Source organism: Puma concolor, chromosome D1 (genome assembly GCF_028749965.1).
Source record: "Puma concolor isolate L17-30 chromosome D1, mPumCon1.1.hap2, whole genome shotgun sequence".
Lineage (NCBI taxonomy): Eukaryota > Metazoa > Chordata > Mammalia > Carnivora > Felidae > Puma > Puma concolor.
Window position 1 is genome coordinate 27,707,426 of NC_141676.1, and position 26,182 is coordinate 27,733,607.

At 40.3% G+C, this 26,182-nt stretch overlaps 1 protein-coding gene across 1 annotated transcript in view; it reads right to left on the reverse strand.

Moving 5' to 3' along the window:
- Positions 1–18,857, reverse strand: part of CAPRIN1 (cell cycle associated protein 1) — a 39,131-nt gene extending 20,274 nt beyond the window's left edge. The window contains exons 1-4 of the mRNA XM_086677707.1: positions 18,674–18,857; positions 17,880–18,095; positions 3,247–3,309; positions 3,047–3,133 (exon numbers count right to left, since the gene is read on the reverse strand). Of these exons, the coding sequence (XP_086533833.1) occupies positions 3,047–3,133; positions 3,247–3,309; positions 17,880–18,095 (366 nt within the window). The 5' untranslated portion in view covers positions 18,674–18,857. The remainder of the gene's footprint in view (positions 1–3,046; positions 3,134–3,246; positions 3,310–17,879; positions 18,096–18,673) is intronic.
- Between the last annotated feature and the right edge of the window lie 7,325 nt (positions 18,858–26,182).

Here is a 26,182-nt window from a genome sequence, read left to right on the forward strand (position 1 = left end):
TCAAAGAATGGTCAGAATTTTAAAGAAAGGTCAATCTTTTCAAGAGCCATGAAAGTGTCTTCCTTCCCACCTTCTTCCCCTTTCTCAAGCCTCACTGGGATAAATTGAGACAGAGAAAACCAAAATAAAGACATACAAAATGTATAATAAAGGGGCGCTTGGGTGGCTCAGTGGGTTAGGCATCCGATTTCGGCTCAGGTCACGATCTCAGAGTTTGTGGGTACAAGCCCTGCGTCGGGCTCTGTGCTGACAGCTCAGAGCCTGGAGCCTGCTTCAGATTCTGTGTCTCCCTCTCTCTCTGCCCCTCTCCCACTCCCGCTCTCTCTCTAAAATAAATAAACATTTAAAAAAATTAAAAAGAAAAAAAAAGAAAAGTATAATAAAGGGAGTAATGGGGGAAGAGAGACATAGGAGAACAATAAAGTCTACAATAAGACAAATCTATGATGGCAGCAGAGAGGGCAGCAGATTAAATGATATTTAGCAGTTAAGTGGCAAGTGAACAGTACATATGAACAGAGATATGAAATCCAAGCTAGGGCACTCTAGAAAGCTTTCAAGGAGAAAGGAACATAATCTTACTGGGGGTGAGGGGTACAATTTTAGGACAGAGAAGCAGCCACTAGCCAAAGGCAGGAAATATAGGAATAGAGGCAGGAATATGAAATAAGTCAATAAAACCAAAGAAGTAAGATAAAGAATGCCACTCTGAATAAAATGAGCAGTTCAAGTAAGGAAAATATGAAATCTAGAAAAGGTAGGCTGGAGCTTGATTAAAGAATTCTTGAATACAAAACAAAAAAGGTGTTTAACAATTGTGGGAAAGTGCGATAAAGGATCAGAGTTCAATAAAAAGACTGCCAATGAAGTTAAAGACCCAATGAAAAGTTCCTGAAAATACCAGTGTTAACATAAAAGCAAAGGAGACTACAAGTATTTTCACTTACACAGTGTTAGTAGTTTTAGAAATAGACTGATTCTATTATTAAATTGTATAGCAATCCTACTTCTATGACCCATAAATTTTTTTTTAATCAGAAAATTAATTGGCCAGGATTCATCTGACCTAAGTGGATCAATTCCCAACTTGGGTATAAATTAAGTTTCATTTATTCCACTTTGAGGGATACCATCAATATTTTACAACTTTAATCAAATTTAATAAGTGCATGAAATATATTAATTATGCATCAAATATTGCTCACAACCCTGAGATGAGGGAGGTACCATTATTATCACCATTTTACAGATTAGAAAACTGAAGCAGTGTGACGGCCCCACTCCTCTCCCCCCTTCTCTTTTGATACTACTGGTTCTGTTTGTCTGGAAAACCCTGAGTGATATAGGAATAGACAAGTAACTCAAAGTCCTACAACTAATAAGTGGCAGAATCAGGGTTCAAACCAGACAGTATGGTTCCAGAATCAGAACTTTTCATCTCTGTACTGCAATGTCTCTCATCACATAATAAATTGTTTTGTTTATTCATTTTACCAAATCAGAGGCAGTTTTGTATTTCAGTGCTTTTAGCCTTTCTCCAAATAAGCTAATACTAATTCAGAAGATTAATTTTCTGATCTCAACTTTCAAATTATTTGACTTTGCCTGTATTTCATTTTTGTCCTGTTCCCAAAGGTTTCTATCACATCAAAAGATGTATGGGAAAAACACAAAACCACTTTACTTTGTTGGATCACGAGTTGATACAAGAGCAATGTATCCCACTCTGCCACATTCCTTAAGATCCCTAATGGAGACAGTGATTACCAAAAAAAAAGACCTATTTTCTGATAGTTAACATAATTATAAGATGATCATTAGGTATAAAGGAATACACAGAAAATAAATGCCTGCTATATTTATATATACACGTATATACAAGCTAATTTTTTAGAGATCTTCAGGGTATCTCCTATATATATATTTGTCATATCTGAGACTCAGTCCTTTTAAAAGGCATCTTTCAGAGCCCAGATGTCCATCAACTGATGAACAGATAAAGATGTAAAGATGAACGGATCAGTGATGAAAAGGAATAAAATCTTGCCATTTGCAATTAACGTAGATGGAACTGGAGGGTATAATGCTAAGTGATATAAGTCAGTCTGGGACTCCTGGGTGGCTCAGTCAGTTAAGTGTCGGACTTCGGCTCAGGTCATGATCTCACGGTTTGTGAGTTCCAACCCCGCATTGGGCTCTATGCTGACAGCTCAGAGCCTGGGCCTGCAGCCTGCTTTGGATTCTGTGTCTCCCTCTCTCTGCTCCTCCCCCACTCACACTCTCTCTCTCAAAAATAAACAAACATTAAAAAAATTTTTTTAATGTTTAAAAAAAAAAAGTCAGGGGCGCCTGGGTGGCGCAGTCGGTTAAGCGTCCGACTTCAGCCAGGTCACGATCTCGCGGTCCGTGAGTTCGAGCCCCGCATCGGCTCTGGGCTGATGGCTCAGAGCCTGGAGCCTGTTTCCGATTCTGTGTCTCCCTCTCTCTCTGCCCCTCCCTCATTCATGCTCTGTCTCTCTCTGTCCCAAAAATAAATAAACGTTGAAAAAAAAAAAAAAAAATTAAAAAAAAAAAAAAAAAAAAAGTCAGAGAAAGACAGATGTTTTCATTCATACGTGGAATTTGAGAAACTAATAGACCATAGGGGAAGAGAAGGAAAAATAAGTTACAGAGAGGCAAACCATAAGAGGCTCTTAAATACAGAGAAGAAACTGAGGGTTGATGGGGGTGGGGAGTTGGCCACTGAGGAGGGCACTTGATGGGATGAGCACTAGTTGTACATATGAATCATGGGAATCTACTCTTGAAGCCAAGACTACACTGTATATACACTGAATGTTAGCTAACTTGACAATAAATTATTTTTAAAAATTTTAAAAAGGCATCTTTCAGGTGTTACTTTAAACTTTACAGAACTGGAAAGCATCTTAGATATAATTGGACCCAATCCTCTCATCTTACAAAGAGCTTATCAATCGTAAAGAAATAAAATTTTTTGCCTTCCTTATTTTTAATATTTCATAAACATATATAGTCTTCTACTTACATCTTGACTTAATGCCATGAAACTCCTCTGTAATTCTTTTGCAAACTCCAAGTTATTTGTGACTTCCTGGTACTTAGATACGGCATCCTAAAATAACAAAGACAGAGCCCAACTTTATTGGAAACATAAAGAACCACAAAATTAATTTTCTTATTAAAAATAGTGAGCAGAAAATCTTCAATAAAATGTAGCATCTTTACCAGCTGATCTTGATTAAGCCTTTCCCCTTTGTTCATTCGTTCCTGGTAATCATCAAGCTTGCCCTATGTAAAAAGAAAAAAAGAATTATGACCCACATTTTAAAGTATATACCAGCCTAACCATGCTGAAATAACAAACCCATATAATCCTCTAAGTTTGTCTCAAATCTTGCCCTAAAGATAATTTTTAGTTAACTTCAGTTTAAGTTTGTACATAAAATAACTTAGTTTAATAAATAGTGCGCTAAAATATGAATGCAGACACTCCAGCCCCTGCTGAATAATAACCAAATTCCACAGTATAAGCCAATGACATGATACAACACTGCTTATTTAGGTTTCTCAAAAGAGATATGCATCAGATGGCCTGCACAAATGGTTCCTACCAACATGGGTGAAGGCCACAATTTGGTTATGATCCTACTTACACAGAAGCATATCAGACATTTTATAATGTTAAATTCTTGTCCCTTCCTCACCCCCTGCCTCACCTCACTTCCTCACTTCGTGTGACTAAGTGGTATAAAAAGAGTGTATTTTCCCTGAAAAAAACCCATGTGCATACTGTCTTTGATAGGCCTCATCCATTTCTCTTGAACAACATGATACTCCAAGCTATCACATCACCTATGGATAGTGCATTACTCAACAGCTTTGCTTTCTTTTCTCACAAATGGAATTAAATATGACAGTGGGACAGAAAATTAACCTCTGGTTTAAGTCATCTTTTTCCCCCCAACTAAAATGAAAATGTTGGCAGTTTCCCAGGCTACTATTAGATAAGACCCCAAAGAAAAGTATTACTCAGGTAATACAATAGTCAAAAATTCTTGACAATTCTTGATAGTAGTCAAGTTATTGTTTTAAAACTCAGAGGAGCAGGAATAAGTAGAAACCTAAATTAAAGGGGACAAATTTTTAAATTTTTTTTTTTTTTTCAATGTTTATTTATTTTTGGGACAGGGAGAGACAGAGCATGAACGGGGGAGGGGCAGAGAGAGAGGGAGACACAGAATCGGAAACAGGCTCCAGGCTCTGAGCCATCAGCCCAGAGCCCGACGCGGGGCTCGAACTCACGGACCGCGAGATCGTGACCTGGCTGAAGTCGGACGCTTAACCGACTGCGCCACCCAGGCGCCCCAAAGGGGACAAATTTTTAAATTAATATAATCACAATAAATTATAAACATATATTGTTCCTCACCCTTAGTAATAATAAAATTAGCCACGAAATACAAAATCTGATAAAATGCATTCAGGGTCAAGAAACAAGTTTAAAAACAATACTAAAAAGTTGTTTTAGGTCAAATCATCCATTTTCTTTGCACCAGAACCATTAGTCAAGTTGCATAACCATTCCACCCTAAATTAAAAGCCTAACAATTCCTTAGTTATCCTAGAGGCAAATAAAACCAAAATAAACATTAAAACATTAAAGGCTGATCCAAGTACCCAATTTTATGCTTAGGTAGACTATTTCACACAATAACCTCCGGCTGAAGAGGTATAAAATTCAAGTCTACCAGTTGAAAAATGCAAGTTTTTTCTACACTGATCTGACAGGCCTAATTCCAAGTAAAAAAGATAAGCTCAACTGTCTCAGAATACTCTCTGAGGATGAATAAAGACAACTCATTCATTTTTTAAAAGGGTAGGCTATTTTAAAGAAAAAAACAAACAAGATTTGCTTTTAATGATGACTTAGGGTATAATAGCACTTTATTATAGTCAGGATTCCTCTATTTAGAAATATACAGATAACAGAAGATATGCAAATGGAAAGAGGGCCTGAAATGTAGTGCTAGTACAGTAAAAATTCTGAATTCACTGCTAGGCAAAAGAAAAACTGCTATTAGCTCATACCTAGCATTTATTATCTTCCTTTTTCATACATTCTTCAAAGAAACTGTTGCTAAATCTAAAATTAATACAGAGTTGAGTGCAGTATATATCCCTTACAGGGTAGAGTTTTACATACCTAGTTTAGCTCTATCATTTAATGGCTTACAAATTTAAAACCATACATGCCAATCAAAATGGATGTCAAATCGAATTCCTAAATCATGATGGTTTATATGTAAAAATATATATGAAAAGCTTTTTTAATGTTAAGAATGTACCTGAGTGGTAGAACTATAGGTGGAACTTTTTTCCTTTTGCTTTGTTTTGTACACTTAGATATTCTGCAATGAACAGTTTGTAAAATAAAAAAATTATAATTTCATGCTATAAAAAAGTTATTAAGGTTGGCAGATTTTAGGATACTGCCAAGACTTTAACCTATAATAATCTTTGAATATGAATCTATATACTATCCTATAGTTGGGCAAGCTACCCTAAAGGAGAAAAGCTCCAAGGGCACCTGCGTGGCTCAGCTGGTTAAGCGTCCAGCTCTTGGTTTTGGCTCAGGTCATGATCTCATGGTTCATGAGTTTGAGCCACACACTGGACTCCAAGCTGACAGTGAGGAGCCTGCTTGGAATTCTCTCCCTCTCTCTACCCCTCCCCCACGTTCTCTCTCGCAAAATAAATAACCTTTAGAGAAAAGCAAAGCTCCAATTTTCTACACAATATCAAATTTAGTATTTATCCAACCCAAACTCTACAGCAGATTGCATTTTCCAAAAATGGCCACATCTGTAGCTCTACATACTGTTCACTGCACCATTAAGAACTAGTCCAATTCCCCTGCCATTGTACTAAGTGGGGTTCAACCAACAGAGTACAGTGGAAGTGATCCTGTACAACTTCCAAGGCTGTGTCATAAAAGCAATGTATCTCTATCCTATTTGCTAGTCACTAAAAACATTTGGAGTCCCAAGCTATCATTTAAGAAGTCCAATAACCCTTCTCACGGTTTGTGGGTTCAAGCCCCGCATCGGGCTCTGTGCTGACAGCTCAGAGCCTGGAGCCTGCTTCGGATTCTGTGTCTCCCTCTCTCTCTGCCCCTCCCCTGCTCATGCTCTGCCTCTCTCTCTCTCAAAAAATAAATAAAACATTTAAAAAAATAAAAATAAATAAAAGATGTCCAACAACCCTGAGGTTGCCATCCTATGAGGAGGCCAAGCCATGAAGAGGTCTTATTTAAGAATTCGGGTCAGCAATCCTAGTGTTAGAATCATAGCCCAAGCACCAGACATGAAGCAAACAAGCATTATTAGTCTTCCCAGCTGAGGCCCCAGGAATCATTAGCGCAGAGACACCAACCCCACTGTGTGTCCTATCTGAATCCCTAACAGGCAGAATGTGTGCATAATAAAATGAAGTTTTGGAGTAATTTATCACACAGGAGTAACTGGAACAAGGGTAAAAGAGAAATCAAAAGAAAGGGAAAGCAGCTGCTATGCAAAACTCCATTTCACAGTACACATCTTCATGAAATACCATCACCAAAAAATAGGCAAAAGGACTCTGTGCAGCCAAAACAAAGATCTATTTCATTAGAACTCGTACATCTGTTTCTTTTGATTTTTATATTGCTATAACAGGTTTCAAATTTATCAATTCATAACAATTTAAGAGCCATAATTTAAAAAAAAAATTTTAATGTTATTTTTGAGAGCGAGCATGCGCAAGCGGGGGAGGGACAGAGGGAGACAAAGAATCTGAAGCAGGCTCCAGGCTCTGAGCTGTCAGCACAGAGCCCAATGCAGGGCTCATACCTACAGACTACAAGATCATGACCTGAGCCAAAGTTGGACATTTAACCGACTGAGCCACCCAGGCACCCCGAGAGCCCTAATTTTGAAAGGAAGGACTGCCACTAACACCACAAGAAATGACAGTTCACTGTGACAGAAGAAATATGTTCAAAAATCATGACATAACTTAAAAATCTCAAGGGTCTTTAACAGAAGATTTTCAAAAGCAGACCACACTTCCTTATATCTGGTAAGATGAATTAATACAGCTATAGTGTCCAATAAAAAAAAATGTTAATCAAATGAATGGAAACTACAGGTCTTTCATGAACATTTTTCTAACCATAATAAAAGTTTCATTACAGCTTTACATTTGTTCCTCTATATAGCCATTAACACTTGCTATATTACTGTTATAAATATCTCGTCCCCTTGTCCTTACCCGACCTTTAAAAAAGCAAGATGCTGAGTCTGATCAAAGTGCCTAATAAACAGCTCTCATTTGAGGAAACTCAAAACTTACTAATAAGACTGCAAAGACAATGAAAAAAGTGTTCTACATTAAAAGGCACTAGGTGTTTTTTTTTCCTTTGTCCATATAATACAGGATCTCCTGGTTGCTTGGGTGTATAAAGACTTTCATCACCATGAAATTTGAACTAAAGGCACCTCTGTTCACTATTACACATAATTAACTCTACATAGCAGAGACCCTGTATTAGTCTGCAAGTCAGTGATTTCCAAAGTGTGGTCCCCAAACCAGCAATACATCATTAACAGCTAGGAACTTATTAGAAATGTGAATTCTCAGGGTACCTCGCTGGTTCAGTTGGTGGAGCATGCGACTTCGATCTTGGGGTTGTTGAGTTAGAGCCCACGCTGGGTGTAGAAATTACTTTTACAAAATTAATTTTTTTTTTTTTTTGAGAGAGAGAATGAGAGGCAGAGAGAGAGAATCCCAAGCAGGTTCTGCACTGCCATCGCAGAGCCCGATGTGGGATTCGAACTCACAAACCATGAGATCATGACCTGATCTGAAATCAAAGGTCGGATGTTTAACCAACAGAGTCACCCAAGGCACTCCCCCACCAAAATTAAATCTTTAAAAAAGAAAAATGACATGTAAATTCTCAGGCACCACCCCAGACCTATTAAATCAGAAACTCTGGGGGCTGGGACCCAGCAATCTGTGTTTTAACAAGCCCTCTGGTTGATTCTAATGTGTGCTTAAGTTTGAGAAACACTAACCTAGATCAAATACATTGCAATTCACTTGTAATAATTGAGTCTTAGAAATAAGAAATTATTCTGAATCACACAACCAATACAAACTGTGACCATAAAACACATTATATGGCAACCTCAATTTGGTTAAAGGTTTAACATTAAACAACTCCGAAAACTTGTTGAATAGTGGTTTTCTAAACCAGCTTATAAATCTATTTAACCTAGTCATTAGTTACATAAGAAAAAATCCATTTATGATCCAAACATTGAAGGGGTACCATCTTCCATTCATAAATACTACTTTTATTAAGTTCTGCATTGTGAGCCAAGCTCCAGAAGTTTAGAGCACTTAAACTCACTGGCGAGTGCCAAATTTTGCACTAGAAACAGAAAGCCTCATAGAAAAATCAACTGGTTTAATTTTCTACCTTTGAAAATGAGGTTGGTTTGCAATCTCAGCTCACTCCTAAGTAGCTTTCAGAGATCTCAAAAAGAAAAAAAAAGGATGTATCTGCACTAGTCTCATGAGTAGACTACTCAAAGACAAACTTCATTCCTATGGTCACATCCCATCCAAATGGCTTAAATTAAGTCCAAGTAGAAAAACTGTGCATTTGAGGTTAAAATTTGCAGTATGAACTAAATCAATATATAAATAAGAAACTGCCTTTCACAATGACTGATCCAACATGAACTCCGATGAACGCAAAGGGGCAAGGATAGGAGCAAAGGGCTCCACACAAACACAGCTTTTTTTTTTTTTTCTTCCCTAAGCTAGAACATGGCTGCCTAACACCTAGTTAATAAATTGGCTGATACACATATCATACACATAAAATGAACATTAAGTATTTTTTTCTAGAAAATGGAGTTGTTTTCCTAGCATAAAAGGAAATCTTTATCAAAGAGCCTATCACGAAACTGGTAACAAAAACCTGCTCTCTTACATTCTATCTGGAAATAATTATTTAGAAATTCTATTTAGGGCTCCTTTTCAAACTACTGAGCATCCTAAGAGTATTAAAGGTTCACTTATAGCACCACATATGATTAAGATAAAAATCAGGCCATTTCCCAGATTATCTGGTCTCTAAAGGGGAACCATAGTATGGAGATGTGACTATGCCCAGTAAATGTCAAAAGATTATATGTATATGTGGTCTTGACAAATGATTACCCAAGAAGTACAGCCCAGTCCTATCCCCCCTATCTCCTGTTTCTTTGTTGCTTTTAATAGCTGACAGTATTCACTACGTGACATTCAAATTTAAAATATCAGGTAGCTAACCCTATCAGCAAGGGCTATTATCAATCATATTTCACCTAATTAGAAACTGAAAGGGCAGTTAGTAACTTGCCTAAGGTCATAAGTCCCAGAAAAATCATTTGTGCCTCATTACACCCCTCTTTTTTGTCACTCTGGATTCTAGACATTGCTACGTTTCATTTTTGCCCTGCTGCTGTTTTCCTCCCTTCCTTTCACCAGAGTAAAAATTAGGTGACTTAATCGCAGTACACCTAGATCTTTCACTCTTCCCAAAGATTTTTTCACCACCACCAAAGTTACTTAACTGAAATGGTTTTTAAAAATTCAATACAGTGCTGTGAGGATGCCAGATGATGAATATCCAGAACAGCTATCCTCCTGAGCTTTCCTTCCTTCCTGTTAGATCTGAAATTTCATAAATGAATAAAGAAAACATTTTTTTAAATTACACAATTAAAAAGAAATAGCAAAGGAGAGACTCCAAAAAACCAAATTCCTTAACTAGACAATTATAAACAGTCACAACAAGAAAGATTAGGAGGGGACAACATCTGAAAAAACTAGCTTAGCTACCCAAGAAACTGTACCTTCTGTTCTGAATTAAGAAGATCTCCACACTGAGACAGAAAATTTAAAAATAAAGCCTAAAATAACAAAAGTAGTAAGAGCACCCATCTAGAAGCTATTTTGTGTCTCCAGGCCAAATAAATCACTTCTCAGTACTGAAAACCTATAGAAAGACAAATGTAAAAACAAAAGATAAAGATTTTTCTTGTCAACTTTCCATAATCTTCAGTGGACTTTCTAGACATTATTTCAAGTCCCCAATCCCTACATTCCCTGTTCTTCACCTAGAAACATCAGTTCTGACTTTGCCCATATAATGGTAGGCAGCTGACTGCCTCCTGTTTACCCTCCACCAGTTCAAATGACAATTAGTTGCTAATAAACTTCACAGGAAAGACCGTAAGAAACAAAAGTTTTCTCAATTATAAAAAGGAGGGTAGAGAGAACATATAGTACAATCCATAGATGATCCCTAACAGTGCTCTTCTAATGCTGGAAGACTTCTCATGCAGCAGAAGTCTGAGCTGTTCCAGAAAACAAATATTAAATATTGTGTGGGACAGAGGAAGAGTGGGTTGAGAGGTGACTAGCATCAAGATCTTAAAGAGTTGTTCAAAAATGAAATCGACTTTCACAGAGAAATGAGCATTCTACCAGGCCCTAGAAGACTGATTAATGCAGAAACTGAATGAACACTTGTCAAGAATGCAGGATTTCTTAACACTAAGAACAGTAAGAGGATGCTAAATTAGGTGTTTTCTTTTTTGTTTTTTATTTTTAATATTTTTTAAGTTTATTTTTTTTATTTATTTTGAGAGACACCAAGACAGCAGGAGTGGGGAAGGGGCAGAGAGGGAGAGAGAGAATCCCAAGCAGGCTCAAAGCCTGATGTGGGGCTTGAACTCACAAAACCGCGAGATCATGACGTGAGCCAAAACCGAGGGTCAGACACTTAACCGACTGAGCCACCCAGGTGCTCCTAAATTAGAGGTTTTCTAAGACAATTTGTAAGATAATCTTTCAAGCAAATAAGTAACCAGGAGTTTAACTTGACAAGACTTTTGTCCAACTAAAAAGGGGAAGAAAAGGTAACAGATAATCCTTATTCCTTGTCCATGGTTGTTAATTATGCAGTTAAGCCTGAATGAATGGAAGCAGCTAACCCTAGTAGGAAAACAAAAAAGGATAATTTTGAAGAGTTCCGGCATCACCCACTTTGAATTCTTAAGTCTAAATCTTGTGCATCTGAAAAACAAATGATTATCAACAATCTTAACAAGTATCTTTTGAATTATTAGTTGCTTTAACCAAACTACTCAGTAGAATGAGTATAGTATATTCGTTACATGAATGATTTAGAAACTCTATTCAGAGTTCAATGTAAAAAGATGAGAACTGTAATTCACTTAAAATGGAGACCAAAAGGTTTTTTCCCAATGATTAAAGTATATTTCAGTTATTTCTATGGCTAGATAACAATATTAAGGGGAATACAATGAAAATTTCTAATCATTTACAATGGTTCAAATACAAAGAATCATCTATTCTCCTTCCTAAGACTATTTACAAATTGTGCTTATAGCACCAAGATTTTAGAAGTGCTTAACTTGCAGGGAGTGCCTGGGTGGCTCAGTCAGTTAATCGTCCAACTTCCGCTTAGGTCATGATCTCAAGGGTCATGGTTTCAAGACCCGCATCAGGCTCCATGCTGAGCTTGGAGTCTGGAGTCTGGAGCCTGATTCAGATTCTGTGTCTCCCTCTCTCTCTCTGCCACTCCACTTCTTGGGCTTTGTGTGTGTCTCTCTCTCTCTCTCAAAAATAAATATTTTTTTAAAAAAATTATAAAAGTGCTCTACTTGCCTAATCAACTCTACTCGCTTAAAAAATAGATCAAAAGAGGGGCGCCTGGGTGGCGCAGTCGGTTAAGCGTCCGACTTCAACCAGGTCACGATCTCACAGTCCGTGAGTTCGAGCCCCGCGTCGGGCTCTGGGCTGATGGCTCAGAGCCTGGAGCCTGTTTCCGATTCTGTGTCTCCCTCTCTCTCTGCCCCTCGCCCGTTCATGCTCTGTCTCTCTCTGTCCCAAAAATAAATAAACGTTGAAAAAAAAAAAAAAAAACTTTAAAAAAAAATAGATCAAAAGAAAATTCTTCAGGAAAAATTCCATCTCAGTAAAAACACTAAAGTAAATAGCTCTGTACAAAAAGCATTTTCTCCCTCATGGATTAATCCGTCTTAACAGGATTTTACTGATGAAGCTACAAATATTTCTATATAATGATTCAGTCAAACTAACAAATATTTAGCATTTACCATGTGTAAGGCCCAATATGCTGTCATTCATACTCCCCAAGGAGCTTAACTACCTATTTAGAAAAACACATAAGGTAAGAGCATAAGACAATACAAAATGTCAAGGAAGTATAGAGACAATAGGTAGTACAGGAAGTTAAAGGAAACAGCATCCTTTAGCTGAGCACAGCCAAAAAGCACACCTTCCCTTTTCCTCAGGAAATATGAATTCTGAACTCTGCCCAATAAAGTCTCTGTCATGTATGTTTTTACACTCATACTCTATCCAACAAAAGCACTGGTACAGCTAGGGGGAGAAATAAAGAAATGAGCAGAAGCCAAGCAATTTACAATTCCAACTTTGGCTGATACTGTCTCTTCTGCTACTCCTCTTACTCTTCTCTACTGCTTACATACAATTCACTGCCACCAGAAAAAGGGACCAATTACTAAAATAATATCCAAAGCCTGTAATACAAGAATACGGAAAGGTTGACACACCTCCTACTGCTTTACTGGTAACACTTTTCCCAAATTATCTGGTCTACGACATACCAAGCCTGCATTAAGACGGACCAGTGTGCATCAGGGCTTACTTAAGCACAAAGAGAAATACCAGAATTTAAACTTTAAAAGTTCATTTCATTACAACAATACAGATGTCCCAATGACACCTGACACAATGGGGCTTTACTTGTACTGTTTTTCTCAAGACCCATTACCTGGACAGCCTAAAAACACAATTTAACAAGATACTAATAAAGGTCTAACAATGAAGAAATAAAAAGCTTTTTCCTTTTGCTTTCAGCATTTTAAAACAGAGGAACTCTAAAATTAAAGATTTAAGTTAAAGCCTTCACCTGGTTCTACAGTATTGGCTTAAACATGAAAAATACTTATGTTGCAGAACATTACAAATTCTAATTTTTCCCATAAAACCAGAGACCTTAGAATTCACTCTTTCCAAACTGGTTGACTTTACATGGGCATCTGAATGAACTCTTCCATAAAATGAATTAGAATAAATTCTAAGATGACTTTAAGGCCTTAAAAGATCTTAGATTCTATTAACAGTATAACAATAAGATCCACGCCAGGTTGTTAGAATTTTAACCTTTGAAAGAATTTAATTTTTTTAAAAGATGAAACAGTACTAATCTTCCTCTCCTCCTAAATGTAAACTAAGGTACTAATTACATAAAATTATAACAAACTGTATGTTTAATCTCTAAGTCACACAAAATGTATTCTAATACAAATATTTGCCACATGGGAATTTTCTAGAGTAAAATAACATGGTCAGGTTAAACCAATTCATTCTCATTATAATACTTGGGATTCTACTCTCATGCAAGAAAAACATAATTATTACACGAGGAAATTCACATCTTTTCCTTTTTAAATTCAAATTTTAAATACTTCTCTTTCTCTCTTTCCCTAACACACACACACACACACACACACACCCACCCATACCCAGGCAGGCAGGCAAAGAGAAACAAATGAAGCATTATAAATGTTTGGGTTTTTTTTTTTTTTCCTGTGACAAGGTGAATGCAAAACAAAGTAATCTTGCCCTCTGCATTGCAGAGAAAGAGTTCATGCAACCAATGGGAGAAGCGGATACATCAGCAATTTCAACTGTCAAGGAAAACTTCACATGTTAGCCCCAAGGAAAGATTTTACTTATAAAATAGTTGAGAATGTTATTATTTCAAAATACTTAGCAAAGAAATTCTGTAGAAAAGCTGCATTGAAAATTCTAAGTAGAGGCACACTGCAATGCTCTAAAAAGAAATGTTATCCTAACAATAATAGCATCTTTTTTCAGTAAATTAACTAAAAAGATCTAAAGAGCAAAAAAGACTTGAGAGAGTAGATGAAAAACAGTACACTTTGGCTATCTGTCTTGGTCACATATTGGTTACAAAGCTGTCAGACTGCTCTGCAAGAGAACAGTGGTTAATCTTTCACCTACCAAAATCACTAGTGTCTAAACCTATTATACTTACAAAAAGCATAAAAATTTTAAATGTCATCTATTTAAACATCCTTTATTCTACATCAAAACTGATTACATCTCACCATATAAATAAGCTCTCTCTTCAGTGAAAATTAAAACTTGGTTTCAAAATAACATCTTGCCTAGCCTATAGCCCCGTTTTATACCAACAAACTGATGAAGAAAACTTGGCAATTTCTATTACTTATAAAAATTAAAAGATTTGTAAATGGAGTTTTGCACTTGATTCTTTTGATTATAACTGCATTTCTTCTGTTTGCTAAGCATATACATAGTATAGTCTTTATAAACCCAAATTTCAAAAACTACCAGGCCATTTAGTTGCATTACATAATAGGATCATATTTCATTAATGTTAAGCATGCATTCTTACTGAACAGATGCTTAGCTTTCTTCTAATGGCTTGACTTATCAGAAAATTAACAAATACTTTGTTTTTTTAAATGAAGTACAATAAAATTACTGCAATTCTCCAAGTCTTAAACTAAATGATAATACATTTCTAGTAGTAATTTTGGTCAGGACACTGGATTTTAGAATCCATTAAAAAAGAGATTTTGGGGCACCTGGGTGGCTCAGTTGGTTAAGTGTCCGACTTCAGCTCAGGTCATGAGTTCATGGTCGTGAGTTCATGGTTCGAGCTCCACATCAGGCTCTGTGCTGAAGGCTTTGGAGCCTGGAGCCTGCTTCGGATTCCTGTCTCCCTCTCTGCTCCTCCCCAGCTCCCACTCCGTCTCTCTGTCTCTCTCTCTCTCTCTCTCTCAAAAATAAATAAAGATTAAAAAAAAAAAAAAGATTTTGTCCTGAAGACCGTTATGAATAGGTCAAGTCTAAAATATAGCTCAAACAGAAGTTGCTAAATGGACTGAAATAAAAAGAAACCCAGTTATTTATAAATACCATCTTCCTTTACTGCATAAAGGTTTATAAAGATTCAAAACTGACTTGTAAAGTAAATCCTATTTTAGGTTTATTAGAAATGCTCACTACTGAAAAATTAATCATGTTTTGAAAAAAATCACATTTTCATACAGTAAATCTAGATATAGAAAAAATGCAATATAAACTAGAAACCAGATGTGCTTAGAGAAAAATCCAAAATCTTAAGTCTCTCAAAAAGTAAAACTTAATTTCAATAGTAGTTAGGTCACAACATACTGCCAACTTAGCTATTTAACAAGTAGGTAGCTCAGTCTGTGAGTTACCAAAAAGCTTACCTGTAATTTGACCTTTCTACTACCTAGCACTCAAAACAATGAGAAGACCAAAAAAAAAAAAAAAAAAAAAGACGAAATACTTCTGTTACTTTGTGAGGTTTTTTTCCTCCACCATTACAAGAGAACTTTTCAGTACTTACTCGCCTAAGTCTGTAATTACTTTCTCTTCTATGGGGGTGGGGGTGACAGATGTTAGGCAATGTATACAATATAAACACATACACAGGTGACCTGTCATTGTTCAGGTCCTCATGGGGCTTAAAAACTAATTTTTTTCCATACTCATTTGGAGCACTAGAATCAGTCATGTCATAACTAAACTGGTTGCTAATCAGTACCTGACTTTACATTAAGGGCTTTGAAAAATTACTTTTCAGTCCTTAAAATATGAATATCTACATTTATATGTCTATAGTTAACATTTACTACATCATTACTATTTTTGATTCCTATCCTAGAATTCTGAAAATTAAACTACTCAGGCATCAACCAGATTGACGGGATTTATTGTAGCAAGAGGTTTTAAAAAGATTCCTAAATCTTGATTCAGATGGCAGACTCAGAAGATACTGGCCTTGGGCATGCTTATTCCAATACGTATTTAAATGCAACTACTTTACAAGTAAAATACTTTTGTTGCTTTGCTGATATTGATTCATCTATTACTTTTATCATTTATAATAAACTACACTTGTTTATCAAAATAGAGTATCACCAAAAGGTAGGAGACATCCACAATTAGTGCATCTTTCGATTTCAAATAAAAGCTAAGAAATTCAAGTAATATTCCCAGTAGAAAAAATGAGACAGATTAGTATCTAATCTAAAAATGTCTTTTAAAACTCCCAAAAACTATAAAATCAATTAAACAAGCAATTAAAGTAATTAAGGCCTAAATGTCACCATTTTCTTCAAGTTATTTGGCCCAAATTTTAAATAGCTACTATCTCAATCAACATCTTAAGTAACACTGTTAGGTGGGTGACTAAATAAACATTCTTAAATGACTTCTTCAAAATTCAAGATGTTTTATAATAAATGTCTTACTAGAAGCAGACAAACGAAAGTTATCCAAGCAAAGTTATTTTTCTTAAGGTAAAAGGCAAAAAGTTTGCATAATAGTCACATATGTAATTATCCAATTTTTCATACTACTGATTTGCTTCTCCCTTTCCACCTCCAGTCTTACTGAAGGTGGAATTATTCACTCTGCAGAGACCCTTTCTCTACATATGTACACACCCACACAGGCGCGCGCGCGCGCGCGCGCACACACACACACACACACACACACACACACGTGCCGCTCCAAACAGAGTTGGTACACTGTCCTGCACTGAAAGCATAAAACAAAAGGCCTACTTGAAGATAAACCTCACGGTGTGACCTAGAATGGCAAACTATTGAATCCAAAAAATTGTGGGTGTGGCTCGACTGTTTTTCGGAGGGGGGCGAGGAAGGCCAGCCGGGGCGGCTGCCTGGTCTCTGCCCTCCCCCTCTGCTTTCGCTTTGTGCTCACAATGCAGCTCCTGTAAAGCGCTTCCCTCTCCTCGCAGCCGCCGCCATGTTAGACGCTCTCTCCATGTGCCCGGAGACCTGGCGATCCCCTCGGTCTAACACGGACCCACGCCCCCCAACGAATCTCGATCGTGGCCGTCTCCCTCCCATCCCTCTCTAAAGTCCCGGAGGGGCAAGGAGCCGCCGCAGAAAATCTTCTCGGCATCGGGCTGAGCTTGAGGCTCAGGGGGGCACCTAGACAATCGAAACAAAGAAGGAAACGTGGGGGCGCCCATCAGATGGGGGTGGGGGGGGTAGCAAATCGAAGACACACTCAAAAGGGGCCTGACACAGAAGCAATTCTGGGTGAAATCACACTTCTCTCCCAAGAGAGGTGAGGGCACACCGAACAGGCCTCAAGTACACGGTAACCGAGCGGACCAACCCCACGACTGTAGGACGTAGGCCGCCCCAACTCCACCAGGCGGTGGGTTGAGCCCTGAGCCCCCTCACCGGGACCCCTTCATTTCTCCCCGCTGGCCCTCGTCAAAGAAATCAGGCCTCGGTGACGGAGGGAAGGGTATCACACGGCTAGTCTGGCGACAGGGCAGGCCCCCGCCCTTACACATCCCACTCCCAAAGGCCAAGAAGCCTGGCCCACTGCCGGAGGAGAGTAATAAAGCGGCCAGGGCGGGAGGGGGGGGGGGGAGCGCCCCGTCCGGGTCAGGTGACAAGCACCTCCCCTAGGAGCCCGTTTTCAGGGCTCGAAGCTCCGTTTACAGAGCAGGCCGGGCGTGGGGGGTGGGGATGGGTGGAGGGGATGCGACAGGGACGGGAAGAGGGCAGGCCACAGCAGTCAGGATTGGAGCATCAAACCCTCCCTTCCCCGCCAACTCCTGGCACCTTTTTCTTCTCCAGGTTCCGAAGTTTCTTGTCGATCACCCCGAGGATCTGCTTCATGGCCTCGGTCTGGACAGCGCCGGTGCCGGTTACGGGGTGCTGGGAAGCCGGCGCAGCTGCCCCGGCCCCCGCCGCCGCCTCACTCCCGGAGGAACCCGACGGGGGTGGCGGTCCGGACGACTTGCTGCCGCTTCCGCTGTGGCTGGTGGCCGAGGGCATCTTTAGACTGTGAGAGGAGACAAGAAAAAGCGGGAGGAAGGACAAGAGCGGCGAGTCAGGCGGCGGACGGGGCGAGACGCGGGACAAAACGCGCAGCGGGCGGGAGCCTGCGCGAGCGGGTGGGGGTGGGGATGGGGCCGGCGCGCGCCGCGAGGGCAGGAAGACACCGCGGACGCGCGCGCGACCCGCCAGCAGGGCGCCCCGCCGGGCCTCGCACCGCCCCCCCCCCGGCCCGCCCCTCCCCCGCGCAGGCCGCCGGCTCGGCCTACCAGCCCCGGGGTACCGAGGCTCGCGCCGGGGGCGGGGCCTCGCAGAGCCGGCCGCCAACGGCCAGTGCAACGGTCCCCGCCGGGGTGGGCCAGCACTCGTCGCCTGGCGAGGAAAGGAGGAGAGAGGTCGAGGCTGAGGCGGAGAAGGGTGGAGAAGGGCACTGGAAATGACCGGGGGAGGGGGGGCGGAGGGGGAAGGGGAGACTTGAGGAGCAAGCCCCTCGAGAAGGTCCAGCCGATCCGGAGGTAAAGGACACTCGGGGCAGCGGCCCTCTTCACCGTCAGCGCCTCGGTCCGGGTGGCGCTCACCGTGCGCGCGCAGAGGACGCTGGAAATCCCGAGTGGGCGGCTGAGGGGGCAAGGGTGGCTGTGCGTTCCGGGCAGTGTCGTGCACTCCGTGGGCGCAGGCCGCTTCGCCCTATCCCCGCTGCACCGAGAGCCGCTGCTAGTGAGGCGGAGAGCCGAGAGCGGGAGGGACTTAGCCAGCCGGCCCTCTGGGGCGGAGGGGGCGGGAGAAGCTGCGGGCGGGGGCCTTCGCGGCCGCTCGGGCTGCCCGACACGAACGCCTGTGGGAACGGGCCCACCGGGTCTCCTACTGCGCCGCTCTAGCCCCAGCCCTTGGTGGGGGACGGTCGATCCGCGCAGGTCGGGACGGCTCCGGGAGGGGTGCCCCAGCGGAGTCCTGAGTTTTGAGCGAAATCAAATCTAGGGTCCTTCAGGCGAAGTCGCTTGACGTCCAAACGGGGACAATAGGTGTCAAGCAGCTGGATCGGAGCTGGCTCCTGCCCTGTAAAGAGCCTTGGGCCCCCTTTGCGGGAGGCAAAGGTTTCTGCAAGTTAGGGGTACGTGGGGTGGGTGGTGCAGTCCCAGCTTCTAGAATTCCTTCTGTATGCAGAGCAAGCAAATTCCCACACCCCAAAAGGTCTTTGGAAAAAAGCTCGCCTCTAACCCCCACAAAACAATCACCCGGTAACCTAGGAGTTCCCTATAGAACGCGTTGGAAATGAGCAAGATGGGTGGCTTATAAAAAGTCTTAAAACTCGGGATTCATGTTAAAAATTATCTTAAGATGACACTTATCCAATAAGCCCGAGTATCACAAATTAGACTTTTTGTTTTGGATTCCTAATACTCGCAAGAGAATGTTAAATACAAAACAAAACAAAATTTTTTTGCTCAAAGGGAATTATTCCAGTCCTGTAATTAAACTAGGGGTGTGGTGGGGTTGGGTGTGGACAATGAACAGAAAATAAGCCAAGTGCTGGAAGAAAATGTATCGAACATGATCAGAAGTTTCAGCCGCATAATGTATGACAACAGTAAATGACCAATTTATAATTTCAATTCTCTGAAAACGGAATTTGAGAAGTATTATATACCAAACCCACTATTCCCTGGGGAATAAAATGAGTAATACTGGCTGGCAACAGTGTATCCTGAGGGAGCCTAGGGAAACAACAGCAGCCTCCAGCCTTAAAATATTCCAGTTAGCTGCAAAGTATGTTACCTATTCATTCAAATATTTATTGAGCACCTTACTATGTGTTAAGAACTCTTTAGTGCTAGAGACTGTGAACAAAACAAAGATCTTTGTGGAACTTCATTTCACGTGAGGAGAAGAAAATGTCAGATATTGAAATGATACAGAAGAAAAAGTAGGAAAAGCCTTACCGTTCACTTGAGACCAAACTGAAGGAAGTGAGGAAGGAGGCCCAATAGTTATCTTGGAGCAAGAATTTTCCAGGTAGAGGCAACACCCAAGTTTGAGGATCTGAGATGGGAGTGTGCTCAGTGGGTTCAAGAACAGCAAGCAGGCCACAGTGACTGAAGCAGAGAGTAGTAGATAAGGTCAAAGATCTAAGAGAGGTCCAGTGTTATGAAGCCTGCCAGACCATCATAAGGACTTTTGCCTTTGCTGAGTGAAATGGGAAGTCGCTGCACACATAGTTTTAAGCAGGGGAGTGATGTAATCAACCTGTGTTTAAAAGAAATCCTCTTGCTGCTATGTAAAGAATTTACCGTGAGTGTGGATTAGAGGTAAGAGGGAGAGTGGGGCAAGAGCAGAATCTGGGGGCCCAATTAGGAGGCTTTTGAAATATGGCCCACAGGTAGGTGGTGGTGGCCAAGGTCAGGGTGTTACAATGACGGTGGTGATGTGTGGCTGGTTGCTTTGTGTATTGTGATAATAGAACCAACGGAGTTTGCTAACAAAATCGTAAGGTGTGACAAGTCAATATTGACCTAAGGTTATTCAAGATTGAAGCACCTGCACTGTGTTTAGCACTGCTACACCTAGAGGCTAGAAAGGAAGATTAGAATCCTATATCCCCTGCAACTCAGTGTACTCAGCCTGACCTCTATCACTATCACAATCTCAGGCCCCACCCTAGACCTACTGTATTAATCTGCATTTTAACGAGCTCCTCAGCTGATGTGTGCATACAAATTGAAGTTTGAAGAAAAAAAAGCACTGCTTTATTCCTTGGACCAATGTCTTTAAGATCAGACATGAAATAGTCTGCTAGACAAATTCTCTCCAGACCTACAGTCAGGAACCCCAGGGGTGGGGCCCAGCAATCTGTTTTTAACACCTCCTCCTGGTGATTCTGAAGTACAGAAACCAATGATACCCAGACCTCTAATGAATGATTCAGGTTTGAGCTGAAGAGGGCTCCAGAGAAGGTGTGAGGAGAGGCCACTGCTGCCTTTCATTGGCACATCAGTAACAGTTATGGAAGCAGTTATGGTCAGCTAAGTTAGGCTTTTCAAGGAAAAAGGAAAGGTTATCAAGAGAGAGCAGGAAAGATAACACAGATGACAAAGATTCTCACTTGGGGGGCCCTCTCACAGCCCACAGTATATCAAGATGGGCTAGGTTATGCTGCAGTAACAATCCTAAAAAGTCTATGACTTAAAGCAGGGGTCTGGTCTGCAAACTATAGTCCCAAGGCCAAGTGGCCTTTTGTTTTTGTAAAGCTTTTTTGAGCTGCAGCCACATCCATTCACGTATATATTTCCTATGGCTGCTTTCATGCCACGCAGAGCAGAGCTGAGTAGTTGTGATACAGTCAGTATGGTGTGCAAAACCTAAAATACTCACACTTTACAGAAGAAGCTTGCCAATTTCCTGCTTAAGACAAATGATATACATCCATCAAGTTTCAGCAGAGGGCTATGCTCACAGTAGTCATTCAGTAGATTCAGGCTGATAAAACCGTATTTCATGTGTTGCTGATTATTATAAGGAAAAGAACTAGGGAGTATCTCTAGCTGTCAAATATCCCAGCCAGCCATGCCACATGTATGCTCAAACCTCATTGGCCAGAAAGAGTCACATGATCCCATTCATCCAAAGGGCTCCGTTCTATCAAATGCCTAGCAGGAAGCCAGGTGAACTAGAAATATTTGCGAATATGCATAGCTGTCCACACTCTCATTTCCTATGTACAGTCATCCCAACCCCATTTCCTTGGTGTTTGAATGTGTTCACAGTTGCTTACTCAGGTCAGCAAGTCCAGGAAGACCAATAAATTTTAAGGCAAATCAATATCGTTTGTCTAACTTCCTCCCCAGTCCAATGCCATGGGTCCAGCAAACCAAATTTGTCTGATTCCTGCTTGACAAAAAAGGTACTGCAGCTATGGTTATGTGGATTTTTAATCCTTTACTGAGTTTTTCTTATTTAACCTTTTTTTCTAACCCAGAGCCATGCAGTAGCTTGGGGTAATTGGATCACTGAAGAAACAAGAAAATTAAAGCATTTTCCCAGCAAACCAGTGGGAGAGCATATGTGTATACAGGCATACCTTGGAGATACTGTGGGTTCGGTTCCAGACCACTACGATAAAGCAAACATTGCAATTAAGCGAGTCAAATGAATTTTTAGTTTCCCAGTGCATATGGAAGTTATGTTCACCCTATACCGTAGTCTATTAAATGTTCAGTAATAGGTCTAAAAAATACTGTATGTACCTTAATTTTAACATACTGCTAAAAATTGCTAACCATCATCTGAGCTTTCAGTGAGTCATAATCACTGATCACAGAACACCGTAACAAATAAAATGAAAAGTTTGAAATACTGTGAGAATTACCAAAATGTGACACAGACATGAAATGAGAAGATGCTGTTTGCTTTAACACAAGGTTGCCACAAACCTCGAATTTGTAAAAAAACACAGTATCTGCAAAGTGCAACACAATGAGGCGTGCCTATAAATGGACAACGCTTTCTCCCAAGACCTTGGTTTTAAAGCTGTATCAAATATTAACATATTTTAATAACACAAATCTCCCAAGTTGACATTCACTTAATTCATTGGACCACAGCCGTCTGAATTCTTCACAGACAAGTGAAGTGAATAATTGAACTGCTTATCCTGATCATTTTGTCAAAATAGTCCAGCTGCTTCAGCTTCAATCACCCAATAAACTAATGCCATGTTTATTTACAATCAAAAGAGGGGTACGTCCGTCTGAATTATATTAACTCTGTCAGGATGACAGAAACCTGGCCTGGGTGTGAACTATACTGCTCACACAGTAAGGCTTTTAAAGTCTCTTAAAATTTTCAGTTATTTTACCACAAGTGAGCAGTAGATACTGCTATCATAATTTTTCCAGTACTGCCCTTTTAATGCTAATTCAGTCAATGTTGTAATTATTTGTCTGTGCTCTTGAGTCCCCACTAGACTCTGATCCTTATGAGAGAAGGCAGTTACTTTGTTTTCTTTCTCACCTCTGCATTCTCAGAAGTAACAATACGCCTGGCACAAATGTTTTGTCAATATCGCCTACTGTATTAACATACAGTATGGTATTGATATTATTATTGTTGGTCCATACTGTCTCTTTGCCCTCTTACACGGTGGTCATCAGCTGAGATAACTTTCTTTTCCACTTACATTTTCATGTGTCCACCTTAACTTTCTTCATGTTACTTTTAGCGATATGCTTCATATTTTGTAGTGATATAAGATTTTTTTTTCAGATTTCTTAAAATGCTGTCGTTTCTAACTGAACACTCTTAGAAGTTACACACTATTTCTAATGTAAACGCAAAAATACTTTGACCACAGGCATTCAAATGTTCCATAGAGTTACTTACATGAATTGTACATTCTGTTCACTTAAGGTTCCCATTTCAATGGTTCTCAACCTGTGTAAATTTTGCTCCCCCAAGGACATTTGGCAAATGTCTGGGGGGTATTTTTAAGTTATCACAACTTGGGGGATAGGTGCTACTGACACATAGTGTGGGTAGAGGCCAAGGATACTTGTAAACCTCCCGCAAAGCACCGGACGGCACAGAATTATCCAGACCAAAATAATGGTAATGCTGGAATTGGGCAACCCTATTTTATGGGGCCAAAAATGTAGTCATTTGTTCCAGTACTTCGCACTCAGTTGCTAAACTAAAGACATGGAAAATGTTACTAAAAGATATAGGTCCTGTGTTACTTTTTTTTTTTTCTTGTATACATTTCCAGTGAGCGTAGACTCTCCAAAGGGAAGAGGTATGGAAGGCCTGTCCCAACATAAAGCTCATGCTTTAGCCAGTGTTTCTCAAAGTGGGCAAGGCCCACCACCTTCAAAATCACCTGTGGCACCGGGGCACTTGCGTGGCTCAGTTGGTTGAGCATTGGACTCTTGATTTCAGCTCAGGTCATGATCTCACAGCTCCAGGCTCCGAGCTGTCAGCACAGAGCCCCACGTGGGGACTCAAACCCACGAACCACAAGATCATGACCTGAGCTGAAGCCAGATGCTTAACTGACTGAGCCACCCAGGCGCCCCTGGAAGCATGCATTTTAAAAATCACAAACTCCCCTTTACACATTTGAGTTTGTCAATCTCTGCTCCATAGCAGTGGCACAATTATTTTTACAAAAATAAGTACCACAAATGTTCGAACAAAAATTCCTCTTTTCGTGGTACCCTCTTTCTTCCCAGGCAATGCCGTGAGGGATTCTTAAGTAGGGCATGTTGTCAGTCGCCGGATAGGTGGGAAAGGACAGAAACCCAAGTTGCTGATTTGGGAAAGAGCAGTTGGATTCCAAGATGGAAGAGAAAATGCAGAGAAATATGCTAAGGAAAGAATCCAGGCAGAGTGGCGAAGGTTAGGGTAAGGGAAAGGAAGGGAAAGGAGGGTGACTCAGCAGATCTGTGGCGCCTTACTAATGTGCATTAGGCTTGAAAAGCTGATGGCTGAGAGAGAGAAGCAGAAACCGGAGCAGGGGTGCTAAAAGGCCAGCAGCCTTCACAATCACCTTGAGGGGGGCTACTTAAGGCCCCGGGGTCCCAGTCCCAGTGCAGGCGTGTGCAGGTTCCCATGGCCAATAATCTACATTTCTGACAATTCCTCTGGTAATGTGGGTGTTGCTGGGCTGGGAACCACATTTTGAGAAGCACAGGATTAGAGGAATTTAAAAACAAAAAAAAATTTTTCTTAAATCATTGGAGCAAGGAAAAAAACCAAGGGGAAGACAAAATTTTTAAAAGCCGTTGAAGGTGACGGTACATACTCTAATACCATGTTTCATGTACCTACTTTTTGTTTGGTATTTTCCTCTCCAAAAGACCAGAAGAGAAGAAGTAGAAGGGGACTTTGATCAGGCTAGTCATATTCAATTAAGACGTTGCTTCCAAAGGACAATGAGGGAAGGAAACAGCAAACTTTCGCCTGGGTTCTTCTGGTCTGAACCAAATGCCTGTGCCTGCCCTTTCCTACTGCACATGATATTCCTTGGCATTCTTTGCAGTTAGAACCGATGACAATCCTCACGAATGCTATGCTAACATTCGCCTGAAGAAGGCAGGGGCCAGTTCATTAGGATGATGCTGCCCGGTTCAATGAGAAAAAGAAGAGGTAATAATACAGAAGAAGTACATTAATGCAACCTTTTTACAGGGAAAAAAATACAAATCATAATTAAATATACAGTTGACCCTTGAGCAGTCTGGGAGTTAGGGGTATGGACACTCTCCCCTGCAGTGTAGAAAATCCGTGTATAACTTTTGACTCTCCCAAGCTTAGTGACTAATGACCTACTGTTGACAGGAAGCCTTACCAATAGCAGAAACACTTGGTTAGCACATATGTTGAATGGTATTTGTATTATATTCTGTATTCTTACAATAAAGCAAGTTAGAAAAAAGAAAATGTTAAGGAAATCATAAGGAAGAGAAAATACATTCACATTACTGTACTATATTCATTGAAAAATCTGCTTATAAGTGGACCTCAGTTTAAACCCATGTTGTTCAAGGGTCACCTGTATCTTTGAAACCTTTGTATTTTTGAAATTGCACAAGCAGTACAAGCTTATAGTAAACAGTTCAGATAAGAAGTAAATTGTAAATCTTCTTAAAGTAAAAAAAAATAAATTTAACAGCTCAAAATATTGTATAACAGCTTTATTGAGATATAATTTATATACCATAAAATTCATCCTTTTAAAGTATGCAATTCAGTGTTTTTTAAAATATGTTGACAGTCATGCAGCCATCACCATTATCTAATCTTAGTACTTTATCACCCCCAAAAGTAATGTGTATCCATTATTGGTCCCTCCCTGGGACAAATCAATCTCCATTATTCCTTCCCCTGGCCTCTGGCTACCACTAACCTAATTTCTGTCTGTATGAATTTGACTATTCTGGACATTTTATGTAGATGGCCCTATACGTGGCCTTTGTGTCTGGCTTATTTCACTTAGCAGAATCTTTTCAAGATTCACTCATGTTGTAACACGCATTTCATTCCTTTTCATGGCCAAATAGTATTCCGCTGTTACGAATTCTATTCATCAGCTGATG